Here is a 17128-nt window from a genome sequence, read left to right on the forward strand (position 1 = left end):
GCAGAAGTGGCAGGGAGCAGGGGCTCTGCATGAGCTCTGCTCCGGAGGCGGGCCTAGTAACAGAGGCCCAGGACTGCAAGAGGGAGAAGGAAGGAAGAGGAGCGGAGAAGGCTCCAGGAACGAGGAATGAAGGGATCCCAGGCGTGCGGACGGGCGAGTCGCCACCGCACGCCCGAATCCACCTGCGTGGAGGGGTCAGGCCAAAGGGGGAGACCGGTCCCCGAACTAGTGGAGGCAGGAAACGACCCTCAGCTAGAAACCGGAGGCTCTGACATTTTATGTGGCGCAGCCCCTTGCTCCACCCGCTAGGAAGGCACCACATAGGGTCAGGGAAACTGGCGCCAAGTTTACCAAGAGGAGGCCCGAGGCAGCCGGACAGAAGTGTTGGTAAGAAAGGCCAGACAAAGGACACACAAAGGGGGTCCTGTGAAGCGCTCCAAAGTTATCTGGGAGTTGTCTGAGCCCCTCACCTGGTGAGCACAGTACGACGTGGGCAGCTGTTACCTGCAGACGTGGTCTGGATAATAAGAACTGTGAGTAAAGGCCCTGAACTGCATTACTGACTCCGTGTCGTTACTGCTGCTGCCCTGCACCATCACCCCCATCCTCCGCATACACTGCCCTGAGGCTATACTCCTCCCGTGGGGAGTTATGCTACGCTCTGCTGCACCCACAACACCAGCCTTAGCGGTCTGCCCTGTAGCGGCGGTTCACTCTGACCGCAATCCACGGGTGGCGTAGTCGGACATTTAAACATCAAAACCACATAAATAGTTCCGCCACTGGTTTGACCGCCCTGAGCCACGGAACCGGATCGCCGCCATGAAGACTACAACCACCAGCATCCACCAAAAAGGGTCCGGCTCCGGGTGTCCCAAGGCCCAGGGGGTGCGTCAGAACATTTTCATCACCTTTCACAATCACCAATGGGACAAGGCAGGGATGTCCTCTGTCCCCTCTCTTATACATCCTAGTGACGGAACACCTGCTCTCATCAATTCGCCATAACCCCAATATTAGGTGGATTGAGGTGGGAGGCACCGAGTACAAGTGCTCTCTATTTGCTGATGATGTCCTAGTATATATCACTCAATCACATATATCCATCCCTGCTGTTATGGCTGAAATAGATCACTTTGTTACATGGTAAAATTTTAAAATCAATGCAGCGAAGTCTGAGGCCCTCGATGTCTCCCTCCCTAAATCCATATAGGATTCCATCCAGTCCAACTTTCCCTTTGCCTGGCCCTCACAGGGTATCAAATACTTAGGAATTCCTATTCATAGAGACCTCTCCCATCTATGTTATCTTAATTTTGGGCCCTTTATTGAACAATTCCATACAGACCACGGTTGGCAAGTTAGAACTGTAAGATTCACTACGTGAACCACTGGTGTTTTGTGGAAAAGCACATGTACACCGCGTTCCAAATTATTATGCAAAAAGTGTTTAGGAGTGATAAGGGAAGAATTTGTTTGTTTGTCAGTTAAACTCATTGATGGTGATGTGTGTCAGGGCTCTTTATATCACTGTAAGCAATTGCAGACACCTGTGCTAATTAGTTTGGCAGGTGTGTCCAATGAAAGGCAAGACTACTTAAGAAGGCTCTCTCACATTATTAAGCAGCCTACATTTTCTGCCAAAATGGGAAAGAAAAAGGATGTGTCGGCTGCTGAGAAGCAACAAATTGTGGAGTGTTTAGGTCAAGGCATGACTACAATCAACATTGTGCGATGATCAGGATGAAGTGTCTTGGCAATCAAGAAGTATGTAGCTGATTCACAGTACACACGTGTGCGTGCTGATAAGGGCAAATTGAGGACTCTTTCCTACAGGCAATTACGTCAGGTTGAAAGAGCAGCGGCAAAAAAGCCTTGTCATAGCAGCAGACAAGTTTTTGAAGCTGCTTGTGCCTCCAACGTCCCCCGAACAACAAGATGCAGGGTCCTACAGAGGTTTGCAGCTGTGCATACGCCATCCTGTCGACCTCCTCTATCCACTTCACACAAGCAGAAACGGCTCCAGTGGGCCAAACATTACATGAAGACTGATTTCAAAACTGTTTTGTTCACGGATGAGTGCCGTGCAGCGCTCGATGGTCCAGATGAATGGAGTGGAGGATGGCTGGTTGATGGACACCCCACGCAAACACGGCTACAGCGCCAACAAGGAGGAGGTGGAGTAATGTTTTGGGCTGGAATCATGGGGAGAGAGATTGTCGGCCCCTTTAGGATCCCTGAAGGCGCTAAAGATGAACTCCATAATGTATGTGGATTTTCTCAAACAGCACTTCCTGCCATGGTTCAAGAAGAAGAACCGTGTATTTCACAGCAAGATCATTTTTCTGCATGATAATGCACCATCTCATGCTGCACATAAAACATCTGCATCTCTGGCTGATATGGGCATAAAAGAGGACAAACTTATGGTGTGACCCCCATGCTCCCCTGACCTCTACCCCATTCAGAACCTTTGGAGCATCATTAAAAGGAGTGTCAATGATGGCGGGAGGCAGTTCACATCTAAGCAACAGCTCTGGGAGGGTATTCTGTCCTCATGCAAAGCAATTGAAGCAGAAACCATCCAAAACCTGACAAATTCAATGGACGAGAGAGTTCAGAAGCTCCTTTCGAACAAGGGGTCCTATGTGAAAATGTAACATCACCTAGAATAAAGTTTTGAGTTGAAAACTGTTTGAATTCAGTTTCTAACAACCTGCTAATGCTTATAATTTCAAAAATGACCATTTTTTTGGTCTTTATTAAAATGAAAAGGTTGATCGAAAAGTTTGGGGGATCTAAGAGTGTGGCAACCCAGTAGTCATGATTACTTCGAATTCTGACAATATGAGGGTCATGCTGCAGGTAGTGCAGCAAGAAGGCACTTATGTGTCTTGCGCATCTCGGAGCCCCAAAATTATTTTCCGGGCTAGATGCAGCTAAAAATTATTTTTAATTTTAAATCTGGTGAAGCTTATTATAGACGTCCTAATAGGATCAGTGCTGCACACTGCTACAAAGCCCAAATTATTTTCCAGTCAAGATACAGATAAACATGATTAGTAATTTGAAAGCTTAAAACGGTTGGTAGGGTGATTTTAACCAATCATCAAGCTTTTACTCTCCCCAGGATGACACAGGGGTAGAAAAGTCGTTTCGGATCCATGATTTGTTCATCTTTATGAACGTGAGTCTGTCTACATTATCAGTGGAGAGCCGCGTGCGCTTATCTGTCAGCACACCACCAGCAGCGCTGAACACACGTTCAGACAGAACGCTGGCTGCGGGGCATGACAAGATCTCCAAGGCGTAAGTGGCTAGCTCCGGCCATTTATCCAGATTGGAAGCCCAAAAAGAGCAAGGGTCCAGTGACACAGTCGTGGCTTCAATGTTTACTTGGAGATACTCCTGTACCATCGTCTCTAGGCGTTGACTATGTGTCAGACTTCTTGTCTCCTGTGGCCTTGCAAAGGATGGGCTAAAAAAGTGGTGAAATGATTCCGCAAAATTGATGTTACCAGCAGATACTGTGGTTCTGTTACGGTTTGAGTGCTGAACACTTGACGGTCCCACGGTTGGCAAGTTGGAACTGTGAGATTCACTACGTGCACCACTGGTATTTTGTGGAAAAGCACATGTAAGATTCTGCAACAGTCTCTGCTGATACTCCTGCATGCGTGCATCCCTTTCTATGGCAGGAATAATTTCTGCAAATTTACTTTTGTACCGGGGATCTAACAGTGTGGCAACCCAGTAGTCAGGATTATTTCTAATTCTCACAATTCGAGGGTCATGTTGCAGGTAGTGCAGCAAGAAGGCACTCATGTGTGTTGCGCATCCAGGAGCACCAAGTCCCTGTTGTGTTGGTGGCGAGGTAACAATCATGCTTCCTTCCTCTGTCCTCTCCCCCCAACCTCGCACAACAGAAATGTGATCAAGGTCTCCCTCATCTGATGAGTCTTCCATCAGTTCGTCCTCCACTTCTTCCTGGGCTCCTGCACCTTCCTCACTAGTTTGGCTGCTACCATGCGCCCTGGTAAAATCATCTCCCCCACCCTCACATGCCTGCCGCCTTGGTGCTGCCGACCGTCTGGACCTTGCAGATGTTAGCCCTTCCGCATACAACTCCTCCTCCTCTACTTCCTCCACCTCCTCTTGTGCCACCACCTGACTCCGAATTCTGTTTAACATGTGCTCCAGCATGTAAATCACCGGAATAGTCATGCTGATAATGGCATCGTCAGCACTAAACATCTTCGTCGCCATTTCAAAACTGTGCAGAAGGGTGCATAGGTCCCTGATCTGAGACCACTCCTCCAGCGTGATTTGCCCCACCTCTGAATCTCGTTGGCCCAGGCTATACGTCAGAACGTATTGCACCAGGGCTTGTCGGTGCTGCCACAGTCGCTGCAACATGTGCAGAGTTGAATTCCACCGGGTAGGCACATCGCATTTTAGCCGGTGAAGTGGCAGGCCCAACGACTTCTGTAGAGATGTAAGTCGCTGAGCTGCGGGATGCGAACGGCGGAAGTGAGCACACAGCGACCGTGCCCTCTGCAGAAGGCCATCTAGTCTGGGATAGTGGGCTAAAAATTGCTGGACAACCAGGTTCAACACGTGAGCCATACAAGGCACGTGTGTGACATTGCCCCGGCGAAGGGCCGCACCCAGGTTTGCAGCATTGTCGCACACGGCCTTCCCTGGTTTCAGGTCCAGTGGAGACAACCATTCATGAAATTGGTTCTCCAGAGCTGACCACAACTCCTCAGCTGTGTGACTCACATTTCCCAGACATTTCAATGTAAAAACCGCCTGATGACGTTGAGCCCTACTGCCAGCATAGTAACGAGGTGTGCAGGATCCCTTCTGCGCAGTTAGAAAGCTTGTGGCATGACCAGACAGGCTTTGGGTGCAGGTGGAAGACCGAGAGGAGGTTGAGGAGGCAGAAGCAGTGGAGGAACTTTGACATAAAGAGGATTGACGCACAACTCGTGGGGACGGCAAGACTTGGACAGCAGCCCCTTGTCCTGCTGTCACCATAGTTACCCAGTGCCCAGTCAGCGACATGTAACGCCCCTGTCCATGCCTACTCGTCCAAGTGTCTGTGGTGAAATGCACCCTGTCACACACAGAGTTTCTCAAAGAAGCGGTGATGTTGTGTGCGACATGCTGGTGGAGCGCAGGCACACCTTTCTTTGAGAAGTAGTGCCGACTGGGCATCTGGTACTGGGGCACTGCGACGGACATAAGGTCTCGAAATCCTCTGTGTCCACCAGGCGGAAAGGCAGCATTTCTGTAGCCAAGAGCTTGCAGATGGTGAAATTCAACCTCTTAGCTTTCTCATGGCTAGGAGGAAATGGTCTTTTACTTGTCCACATCTGAGGGACCGAGGGCTGGCTATTGTGCTTAGACGGGGTTGATAAGGGTGTCCCCGGCAAACTGCCGGTCTGCGAGGAAGATGCAGGCGGACATGTTAGGTTGCCTTGATCCAAAGGTGGTGCTATCGATGTCGGACAGCGCTCAAGACCAGCTGGTGTTACCACCTCCAAAGAAAATGATGACCTGCCAATCACGCTGGCTGTTGCGGGTAAAGAGGTGGCAGGTCTGCGCCCCAAAACAGGTGTGACTGCTGTCCCCCCAGTCACAGAGGATGAAGAGGCCGCGGATGCACAAGATATGGCAGACGGTGGTTGGCCCGGCCGGCTAGGCCGCATTGTAGCACACTGAGCTTCCCACTGCAACTTATGCTTCATGTCCATGTGCCGGTTCATGCATGAAGTACTCAAACTATGTATTTTTTGGCCTCTACTTAGCTTTTGCTGACAAATGTTACAGATAACATGAGTTGGGTCATCTTTATCGATCTGAAAAAATGCCCAGGCTATGCAAGGCTTAGCACCCATGCGACCTGAAGAGCCACCACGACTTGTGGTGAGAGGCAGAGTTGTGTTTGAGGTTGCAGTTGTTGACGTGCTTCCAGTACTACGTCTCTGTCCAGGAAGGCGCAACCTGACCTCGTCGTCACTAGCATCTTCCTCCACCTCCTCTGCTGACCTCATCTCTTGGCTGACTGTGGGTTGACAGTAAGTGGGATCTCCGACCTCATCATCATCACCCTGTGCGTTATCACACCCGTCGTCCTCAGAGCCAACCTGTTCCTGCCCTGACAAAAAACTAAAGTTGTCGCTCCAATCAGGTATTTGAGTCTTATCATCGTCTTCCTCATTGTCTCCACCAACAGGAGTTACAGTTTGGGAATGAGGGTCTACATTATGGTCAGAACCTTCTGCGTCTGGTCCTGGATCCGACTCATAAAGATTCTGGGCATCAGTGCAGATCATTTCCTCGTCTGGATTCACAGAAGCGCTGGAGTCGACCTCTGATTCCCAGGCTATAGTATGAGTAAACAGCTCTGCAGACTCAATCATCTGTTCTACCTCATACTCAGACGGGCAGCTGGAGATTTGGGAGCTGTGAGGAAGCAAGTGCGATTTGGGTGACACCTTTGAGGACTGGAGTATTTGTGATGTTGAAGTTGATGTGGAGGAGAGCCCACTTAAAGGAGCACTTGATATCCGTTGAAGCACCTGCTGTTTTTGTGCCTCATCTGGAATTTGTAGCGATTGGCGTGGCCGTAAGAAAGGGATCTTATCACATTGTCCGCTAAAAGAAGTAGACATTTTAGTTTGGCTGGAAGATGGTCTTTCTTCTGCACCTACCCCACGGACACAACCTTTTTTCCCCTTCCCAACACGCCTATTCCCCTTTCCACCAGCAGCAGGCCTTTTTCCACTCATTTTGGTGGTTAACTAATTCACAACTCTGGAGTTGTTTGCACAAAAAAACAATGGATGGTAACCGAGCAGAGCTGAGTGGCCAAACTGTGGTATTAGGCCAAAACTATTGGCTGGGTTAGATGCAGAAAAAAATTATTTTTAATTTGCAACCTGATGGAGGTCAGTATAGATGGACTAATAGACCAAGTCCCACACACCGCTAGAAGCCCAAATATGTTTTCAGAGCTAGATGCAGAAAATTTTTTTATTCAATTTGCAACCTGATGGAGGTCAGTATAGATGGACTAATAGACCAAGTCCCACACACTGCTAGAAGCCCAAATATTTTTTCAGAGCTAGATGCAGAAAAAAATTATTTTTAATTTGCAACCTGATGGAGGTCAGTATAGATGGACTAATAGACCAAGTCCCACACACTGCTAGAAGCCCAAATATTTTTTCAGAGCTAGATGCAGAAAAAAAATATTTTTAATTTGCAACCTGATGGAGGTCAGTATAGATGGACTAATAGACCAAGTCCCACACACCGCTAGAAGCCCAAATATTTTTTCAGAGCTAGATGCAGAAAAAAATTATATTCAATTTGCAACCTGCTCGAGGTCAGTATAGAAGGACTAATAGAACAAGTCCCACACACTGCTAGAAGCCCAAATATTTTTTCAGAACTAGATGCAGAAAATTTTTTTATTCAATTTGCAACCTGATGGAGGTCAGTATAGATGGACTAATAGACCAAGTCCCACACACTGCTAGAAGCCCAAATATTTTTTCAGAGCTAGATGCAGAAAAAAATTATTTTTAATTTGCAACCTGATGGAGGTCAGTATAGATGGACTAATAGACCAAGTCCCACACACTGCTAGAAGCCCAAATATTTTTTCAGAGCTAGATGCAGAAAAAAATTATTTTTAATTTGCAACCTGATGGAGGTCAGTATAGATGGACTAATAGAACAAGTCCCACACGCTGCTAGAAGCCCAAATATTTTTTCAGAGATAAATGAAGAAAAAAATTATTTTTAATTTGCAACCTGATGGAGGTCAGTATAGATGGACTAATAGACCAAGTCCCACACACTGCTAGAAGCCCAAATATTTTTTCAGAGCTAGATGCAGAAAAAAATTATTTTTAATTTGCAACCTGATGGAGGTCAGTATAGATGGACTAATAGACCAAGTCCCACACACCGCTAGAAGCCCAAATATTTTTTCAAAGCTAGATGCAGAAAAAAATTATATTCAATTTGCAACCTGCTGGAGGTCAGTATAGAAGGACTAATAGAACAAGTCCCACACACTGCTAGAAGCCCAAATATTTTTTCAGAGCTAAATGAAGAAAAAAATTATTTTTAATTTGCAACCTGATGGAGGTCAGTATAGATGGACTAATAGACCAAGTCCCACACACTGCTAGAAGCCCAAATATTTTTTCAGAGCTAGATGCAGAAAAAAATTATATTCAGTTTGCAACCTGATGGAGGTCAGTATAGATGGACTAATAGAATGATGCTATGCCCAAAAGATTTTACTTCACTAGGTGCAGTAAAAAAATTGGTATTCTATACACAGGTGGTATATCTTGCAACACAGATAGGCTACTCCACTGACTAACACACTCTGCAATAGGCCAAAAAGGATTAGCTTTGCTAGATTCAGCCAAATGCTGTGAAAAAAACTTGCACAGCACTGGCACAGACCTGCCTGGCAAAAACTGATAGGAACTGATGTAACCTAGTCCTGAAAAGGACTCCAATTACAATTAGTCTTTACTCCCACAACCTATCTATTTAAGAGCACAGACCTGCTTGATAAAAGTCGTAGGAAATGCTGTAACCTAGTCCTTAAAAGGACTGCAATCACAACTATTCCCTACTCCCAAGCTATCTGTATATTTGTGCGAAAATTGGCTTGAAATTAACAAGGTATAGCGCACACAGCAACAGCGGTGCCGTCTAACATGCAGCTGCAGCAGTGAGAAAATGGTGGCGACGGGGAAAATGGCTTGGTCTTATAGGGCAAGGACATGTGACATACACTGCCAATCACACATGCCCTTGCTTGTGTGAAAAAAAGCACTTCGCTCCGTGTGTGCGCTGCTGATAGGCTGACAGATTGCACCTCCCCACTGCAAATGCGGGAAAGAGAAAAAAAAATGGAGATCTTCATTGTTCCTGCAGAGATCCATCCCCTGCCCCTCCCCCCGCCCCGCTGTACACTCAAACTGCGTATTAACATTAATTTTCATCATTACTGAGAAAAAATCCAGTTATGATTTTGATGCACGAACAGTTATCGAACATAACCTCGAACAGCCGAATTTTTCTCAAATTGTTCGTGTTCGCCGACCGGCTCGAACACCGCCCAAAACAGCTCGAATTTGAGATTGGCGAACAGTTCGAGTAGAACAACGCTCATCTCTAGTGATGACATGGGCATGCATGTCTTCCAATGGCACTGGGTCACTAGTATTTATTGATGATGTCACTAAAGACAGAAGCAGCCGGATGAATTCTGAAGTGTACAGGGCGATACATTCTGCTCAGATTCAACCAAATGCAGCAAGGTTCATAAGACTGCGCTTCACAGTACCGATTGACAAAAACCCAAACCATACTGCGAAAGCAACACAGGAGTTGTTTAAGGCAAAAAATGGAATATACTGCAATGGCCGGGTCAATCACCAGATCTCACCCCCATCAAGCATGCATTTCTCATGCTTAAAACAAAATTTAAGGCAGAAAGACCCACAAACAAGCAACAAATGTAGTCAGCTGCAGTAAAGGTCTGGTAAAGCATCACAATGGAGAAAACACAGTGTTTGGTGATGTCCATGGCTTCTGGACTTCAGGCAGTCATTGCCTTCAAAGGATTTTCTACAAAGTATTAAAAATGAACATTTTATTTATGGTAAAGTTAATTTGTAAAATTACTTTTAAGCCCCTGTAATGAGGAGGCTTTGTAGAAAAGTGGGTGCAATTCCTAAACGTTTCACAGGATAATTTTGTTCAAGCACTTTAACCCCTTTCTGACATGAGGTGTAATATTAATACGTCCCTGTACCCTGGGCCTTAATGACCAGGTACGTATTATTACGCCTCGGCGATCGCGCCCGCACACAGAGGCAGCGCGGGCGTGATCACCACCGGGTGTCAGCTGATTCTGACAGCTGACACCCGGCACTCGGTGCCAGGAGTGGCCCCGCACCACTCCCGACACATTAACCCCTGAAATGCTGCGATCGAAGTCAATTGCAGCATTTCGGGAGCAGGCAGAGGTAAAACACCCTTTCTTACCTTGGATCGGAGATCCCGCGATGTCAGTGCAGGGTCCCGATCGTTGCCATGGTGACCTGATGTTGTCATGACTACATCCGGGTCTCCAGGCACCAGCAAGTTAGTTAGATCATGCGCAGTGCATGATCTATCTAACTTATGTCAGTGCAGCACTGACAGCCCGCATAGCATATGGATGCTACTGCATCCCTATGCTATACAAGCAATCAGCCTGCAAAAAATGAAAGTGCCATAGTGGAACAAAGTAAAAAAGTGAAAGAAAGTGAAAAACAAATTGTAAAAATATAAAAAAAAATGAAAAAATAATCAAAAATATTTATATATATATTGTACCCATAAATAAATATTATTATGAAAAAAAAACAACAATTAAAGTACACATATTTGGTATCGCTGCGTCCGGAACGACCTGACCTATAAAACTGTCCAACTAGTTAACCCCTTTAGTGAACACGGTAAAAAAAAAAAACGAAGCAAAAAATGGTGCTTAATCATCATACCACCGAACTAAAAGTGGAATAAAACGCGATCAAAATGACAAATGTATATATAAATGGTACCACTGAAAACGTCATCTTGTCCTGCAAAACAAGCCACCATATAGCTCCATCAGCGGAACGGCATAAAAAATACAAAAAAAACAATTCCTGAATTGTTGGCTTTTACTTTATTCTGCCTCCCAAAATTCGGAATAGAAAGCGATCGAAAAATGTCACGTGCCCGAAAATGGTACCAATACAATTTTCAACTTGTCCCGCAAAAAACAAGCCCTTACATTGAAAAATTATTGCTCTCAAAATATGGCGAGGCAAAAACTACCCAATTCTTCACCTGCTGCTAATTTGTTCATTCTGCCTCCCAAAGATCGCAGTATGGCTCGGCTCACATTATCCTGCGCTCTGCACTTACACTGGGGTTTCCATGTAAATTTCTGAAATACATGATTCAGATGGAACCCCCGACGGAAGATTCCCTGTAATAAGGCAGATGGAGGCACCATGGATGGCATCTGGCCTGTGATCCCATCGTGGCCCTCTTTTTATGCATAAAAGTGCTGTCAGCCACAGTTTTGTGAAACTCAGAAAAAAAGACACCACTAAACAGAGGCCAGATGGAGTCCAGAGTAACTCTGCTGCCTCATTATAGTGACTGGATCCCTCTGGATATGGTTAGGGTTGTGTTAGGATTAGGGTTAGGGTTGTATTAGGGTTAGGATTAAGGATAGGGTTGTGTTAGGGTTAGAGTTGTTTTAGGGCTAGGATAAGGGTTCTGTTAGGGTTGTGTTGGGGTCAGGTTTGTCTGCGTTGGGGTTAGGGTTGTTTTGGGGTTGCTAGGGTTGTGTTAGGGTTAGGGTTGTGTTAGGATTAGGGTTGTTTTAGTGTTAGGGTTGTATTTGGGTGGGGGCTAGGTTTGTGTTAGGGTTGGGATTTTTTTGAAAATAAAGAAAAAAATGATGATGATATGGCGACTAGTGTTGAGCGCAAGTGCTTGCTACTTGAGTTTGCATTGGGTGCTCAGGATGCACAGAGTATGTCACTCGATGCACGCGGGTGCTCGAGTGACATGCTTGAGTCTCCGCCCCATATGTTTCGCGGCTGTTATACAGCCAAAAAACCACGCGGGGATTGCCTGCCATACACATCCCTGCATGTTTTTTTTGGGGTATCTAACAATCATGAAACATGCAGGGCGGGGACTCGAGCATGGCACTCTAGCCCCACGACACTTGGTGCATACCCGAGTACCTGATGCAAACTCAAATAGCGAACACTTGCGCTCAAGACTAATGACAACATATTCAATATGATGACCTAATGTTATCAAATTCGGTGTCATACCTCTGGGTTCAAAATGTCACTGTGATCTGCGTGACAGCGTGGCAAATCAGGGATGTTCGTGGGCGGAGCCGATTTTTTGGCGCGAATAAGACCGAGCCCCGAACATGAACAGGAGTATGAAATGCCGAACAAATTCGCTCAACACTAGTAACAACCCACAGAGCTAAAAAAAATTCTATTGATATTGTACATGGAGCGCCATCAAATCAAAACTATGTTGGAATTTATTTTTATTTTTTCAATTCAACCTCCCACCAAATTGACAAAAAATTATTTAAAACATCTTATGTATTCCAAAATGGTGGCATAAAAAAAGAACTGATTACACAAAGCCATGCTTTAATATACAGTACAGACCAAAAGTTTGGACACACATTCTCATTTAAAGATTTTTCTGTATTTTCATGACTATGAAAATTGTACATTCACACTGAAGGCATAAAAACAATGAATTAACACATGTTGAATTCTATTCTTAACAAAAAAGTGTGAAACAACTGAAAATATGTCTTATATTCTAGGTTCTTCAAAGTAGCCACCTTTTGTATTGATGACTGCTTTGCACACTCTTGGCATTCTCTTGATGAGCTTCAAGAGGTAGTCACCGGAAATGGTTTTCACTTCACAGGTGTGCCCTGTCAGGTTTAATAAGTGGGATTTTTTGCCTTATAAAAGGGGTTGGGACCATCAGTTGTGTTGTGCAGAAGTCTGGTGGATACACACCTGATAGTCCTACTGAATAGACGAGTGACCATCATTACTTTAAGTCTGAAAAATTGGGAAAACTTTGAAAGTTTCCCCAAGTGCAGTTGCAAAAACCATCAATCGCTACAAAGAAACTGGCTCACATGAGGACCACCCCAGGAAAGGAAGACCAAGAGTCACCTCTGCTTCTGAGGATAAGTTTATCCGAGTCACCAGCCTCAGAAATCGCAGGTTAACAGCAGCTCAGATTAGAGACCAGGTCAATGCCACACAGTGTTCTAGCAGCAGACACATCTCTTCAACAACTGTTAAGAGGAGATTTTGTGCAGCAGGCCATCATGGTAAAATAGCTGCTAGGAAACCACTGGTAAGGACAGGCAAGCAACAAGCAGAAGAGACTTGTTTGGGTTAAAGAACACAAGGAATGGACATTAGACCAGTCGAAATCTGTGCTTTGGTCTGATGAGTCCAAATTTGAGATCTTTTGGACTCTACATGCCTGGTTCCCACCGTGAAGCATGGAGGAGGTGTGATGCTGTGGGGGTGCTTTACTGGTGACACTGTTGGGGATTTATTCAAAATTGAAGGCATACTGAAGCAGCATGGCTACCACAGCATCTTGCAGCGGCATGCTATTCCATCCGGTTTGCGTTTAGTTGGACCATCATTTATTTTTCAACAGGACAATGACCCCAAACACGCCTCCAGGCTGTGTAAGAACTATTTGATCAAGAAGGATAGTGATGGGGTGCTACGCCAGATGACCTGGCCTCCACAGTCACCAGACCTGAACCCAATCGAGATGGTTTGGGGTGAGCTGGACCGCAGAGTGAAGGCAAAAGGGCCAACAAGTGCTAAGCATCTCTGGGAATCTCTGGGAACTCCTTCAAGATTGTTGGAAGACCATTTCCGGTGACTACCTCTTGAAGCTCATCAATAGAATGCCAAGAGTGTGCAAAGCAGTCATCAAAGCAAAAGGTGGCTACTTTGAAGAACCTAGAATATAAGACATATTTTCAGTTGCTTCACACTTTTTTGTTAAGTGTATAATTCCACATGTGTTAATTCATAGTTTTGATGCCTTCAGTGAGAATGTACAATTTTCATAGTCATGAAAATACAGAAAAATCTTTAAATGAGAAGGTGTGTCCAAACTTTTGGTCTGTACTGTACATATGGCATAATAAAAGTAACAAAATATTCACTTTCGGCAATGTATAAATTGTGACAATTCTTGCTTAAAGGTAAAGAAAATCAAAGAGAATTGGGGAAAATGCTCTTTTGAACAATTCCCGAACGAAGAGAAGTTTCTCCGGCACCACCTCTGCTCAACTGAAAACAGTTAATTCACTTTCAGAATAAATGCTCCCAGATTTGCGGTGGTGCAAAGCCAAGTAAATGTAAATCACCAAGTTGAAGGAAAAATAAAGGTGAGTGCTACATTTATTTTTCCTTCAACTTGCTCTTTTGAACAATGATTGAAAAAATAACAAAAAATAACATTGGATTTACCTGCTGAAAATATGTGTCATCTGTGTAAGGCTAGAATTTTTTTATGCCACAGCATTATGATTCATTTTCACAGATTCTGAGATTGATAAATGACAGCTTGAAGCAGTTGTGTTCCAGAGTAATCACATAGCTATCGGCCTATATCTTGTCACCCATAATAACTAATAAGTGGCAAATATTACAGATATCTTGAATCCTAGGGAGTATATTTTCTTACCAGTATGGAAAATCACTGTTATCCTTGCTAAGATTGTATTGCTAGGAACAGTTTTAGCTTCTTAACCTACAACTTTTGACAGTTCCAGAAATGTTATATAATTGTTATATAAATGACTGAAGACCTCATCTCTCCTACATTCCAATTTGAATTCACAGCTGTTCAGTATTCCAAGAGCATATGCGAGAACAAATATTTCCTGCTGTGTATTAATGTTTTATTACTGGTGGCAACGCACTCAAGGCTATTGCTGGGTACGGCAAATTAAAAGAGGAAACATATCACTTACCTGACAAGGTCGATCACTCGCTCCCTTGGGGCACAGCTGACTGGCTCCTCATTTATCATAATGATCTGGTCTCCTGGGACTAATTTCCCTTCAGAGGGTCCACCTGCACCAGAAACATGGGTAGACAAATTAAAAACATTTAAGTATTTACACATTAAAATAATTCACCTCCTGCAAGATAGAAGGATGTAATTAATTCACTACTTCATATTGACAATGAATTATTTGTTACTCATATTTCTAGAAGTAATATCAATATTACATAGAGAAGGTCAAAGGTCACAATGATAATGCAAATAATTATTTTCAATTCATATTTAGTGTTGAGCGAGCACTAAAATGCTCGGGTGCTCGAAGCTCGGGCCGAGCTCGCCGTGATACTCGGGTGCTCGACCCGAGCAACGAGCCCAATGTTAGTCTATGGGAGACCCGAACATTTTTGCGGCGGCACCGCCGGCAGTCTTTTAAAAGCTTAACAAGTGCCCAAAACGATAGTGACAGTGCTCAAATGACATGGGGACAGCATGGGGATCGCCCCAGGAAGAATTTCTGACCCCCAGGTCACTGCTGTCAACAACGTGGTCAGAGGTATTAAGCCACTTTTAAGGGCTCCCAATAAAACGTTCAAAAACAAAACTGAAACTGCTTTCGTGTGAAATATGTTAAGGAAGTTCCTTTCCAGGGTAAAGACTTGTGTATAAGGTAAAATAAATAACCCCCCCAAAAAATACTCCTCCACACCTTGGGCTATGTTTACAACAAGTAGCATTTTTTATGCGTTTTTGCACTTTTGTATTGCTTTCAACCGTGACAAATGCATTCACCGGGAAATGTCATTTTAACATTTTACAATCCTTATCTGGCCATGTGCTGTGTGACACATTCATACAGTGCTGAAAAGACATGGGAACAGCATGGGAAAGACCCCTGGAAGCATCTCTGATACCCAGGTCACTGCCTAAATGTGTGCTCATCAGAAGTCATCCTTGCCGCATCAGAAGATGCAGACTTGCAACTATCCCCGTGCAAGTTCTTGTCCCAGGGCACTGTTCAATTGTACCTCCCCCATTCCTTGCAATGCAAGCGCAAATATGCAGCCACAAGGCTGCAATACCATACTGCTTGCTTGTTTGCACTTGAAATCGGGCTTTTTAGGCATGTGGAGGCGGAATCTGGCCACCAAGTCATGGCTGCGTTGGCGGCCTGGAATCCATACTCAGTCCCCAGCCGCCCGGTGGCCGGGTGTCCACACTCGGTCCCCAGCCGCCAGGGGGCGGCCGGGTGTCCATACTCGGTACCCAGCCGCTCTGCGGCCGGGTGTCCACACACGGTCCCCAGCCGCCTGGGGGCAGCCGGGTGTCCATAAACGGTCCCCAGCCGCCCTTATTTCTCCATCGAACGTCCCCCCCACACACTTTTCTTAGCCCGGCCAGCTTTAGGGCAGCATTGGACGAGCCCACCAGAGAACCAGACTCCTCCGGTGGGCCCTGGCTTCTCCATCAGGGGAGTTGAGAGTGCCAAGGTGAGGAGCATGATGAGGATAATAGAAGTTAGCATCTGCTTTGTTTTCAAGGAATGCAAGCGCATGTATGTAGTAGCGGCTAGGCCTGAGGTGGTCAGCATTTTGGCGCATATCCTACCTCCTCCGAGGATTGCTGGATGTTTTCCTGCTACTATCCAAGTTCTATGACTTCCGTTAAAACAAAGCTTCAGGTGATAAATGATGGATGAGGTAGTGGCAAAGGGGAAAGAGCAGGAGGAACAGGGACCATTCACATCAATATCAGGCCAGTCAACCACATATGTCTTGTAGGATATGTTTCTGTAACAAAAGGAGCGGTTCGGCTACACAGTTATAGGGCATACAGTGAGTGCAATGCCTACCAAAAATTTTGAGGCACTCCAATGCCACTTGGAAATGACATGGAGGTCAGAGGGCCTTAACTAAACCTTTTTTTTCCCATTTATAGCAACTGGGTCTCCTGTGCACTGTTGGCCTAAGCAGTGAATGGAAGGCTTTCCAAAAATTATGATGAACTGCAATGCACCTTGAAACAGACGTGGATTACAGTGTACTAAAAACCTTCTACCCATTATTGGGGAGTGTGTCTCCCTTAGTTTTCGCCTTTGCATTGAAAAGCAAAAGCTGACTAAAATTAGGAGGAAATGCAATGCCCGTTTGAAGAGTCGTGGAGGTCCCAGTAGCTTAACAAGATGCTTTTAATGCCCCTGAGAAGAGACGTGGAGGTCAGAGTGGTATAACAAGACGCGTTTATTGCCTAAAATTAGGAGGAAATGCAATGCCCATTGGAAGAGTCGTGGAGATTAGAGGTAATTTAAAACAACATTTCAATGCCCCTTGGAAGAGCTGTGGAGTTCAGAGTGGCTTAAGAAGATGATATTAATGCCCCTTTGAAGAGACGTGGAGGTCACAGTAGCTTAACAAGACGGTTTTAATGCCCCTCGGAAAAGTGGTGG

General features: G+C 45.2%; 1 protein-coding gene across 4 annotated transcripts in view; it reads right to left on the bottom strand.

The window, feature by feature from the left end:
* Positions 1-17128, bottom strand: part of FRMPD4 (FERM and PDZ domain containing 4) — a 773166-nt gene that overhangs the window by 177227 nt on the left and 578811 nt on the right. For all 4 annotated transcript variants that reach the window (XM_073664699.1, XM_073664698.1, XM_073664700.1 and 1 more), the window contains one exon: positions 14651-14753. In XM_073664699.1, coding sequence (XP_073520800.1) covers positions 14651-14753 — 103 coding nt within the window. The remainder of the gene's footprint in view (positions 1-14650; positions 14754-17128) is intronic.

This window comes from Phyllobates terribilis, unplaced genomic scaffold (genome assembly GCF_046119375.1).
Source record: "Phyllobates terribilis strain yellow unplaced genomic scaffold, ASM4611937v1 Scaffold_2__4_contigs__length_985480577, whole genome shotgun sequence".
Classification (NCBI taxonomy): Eukaryota; Metazoa; Chordata; class Amphibia; order Anura; family Dendrobatidae; genus Phyllobates; species Phyllobates terribilis.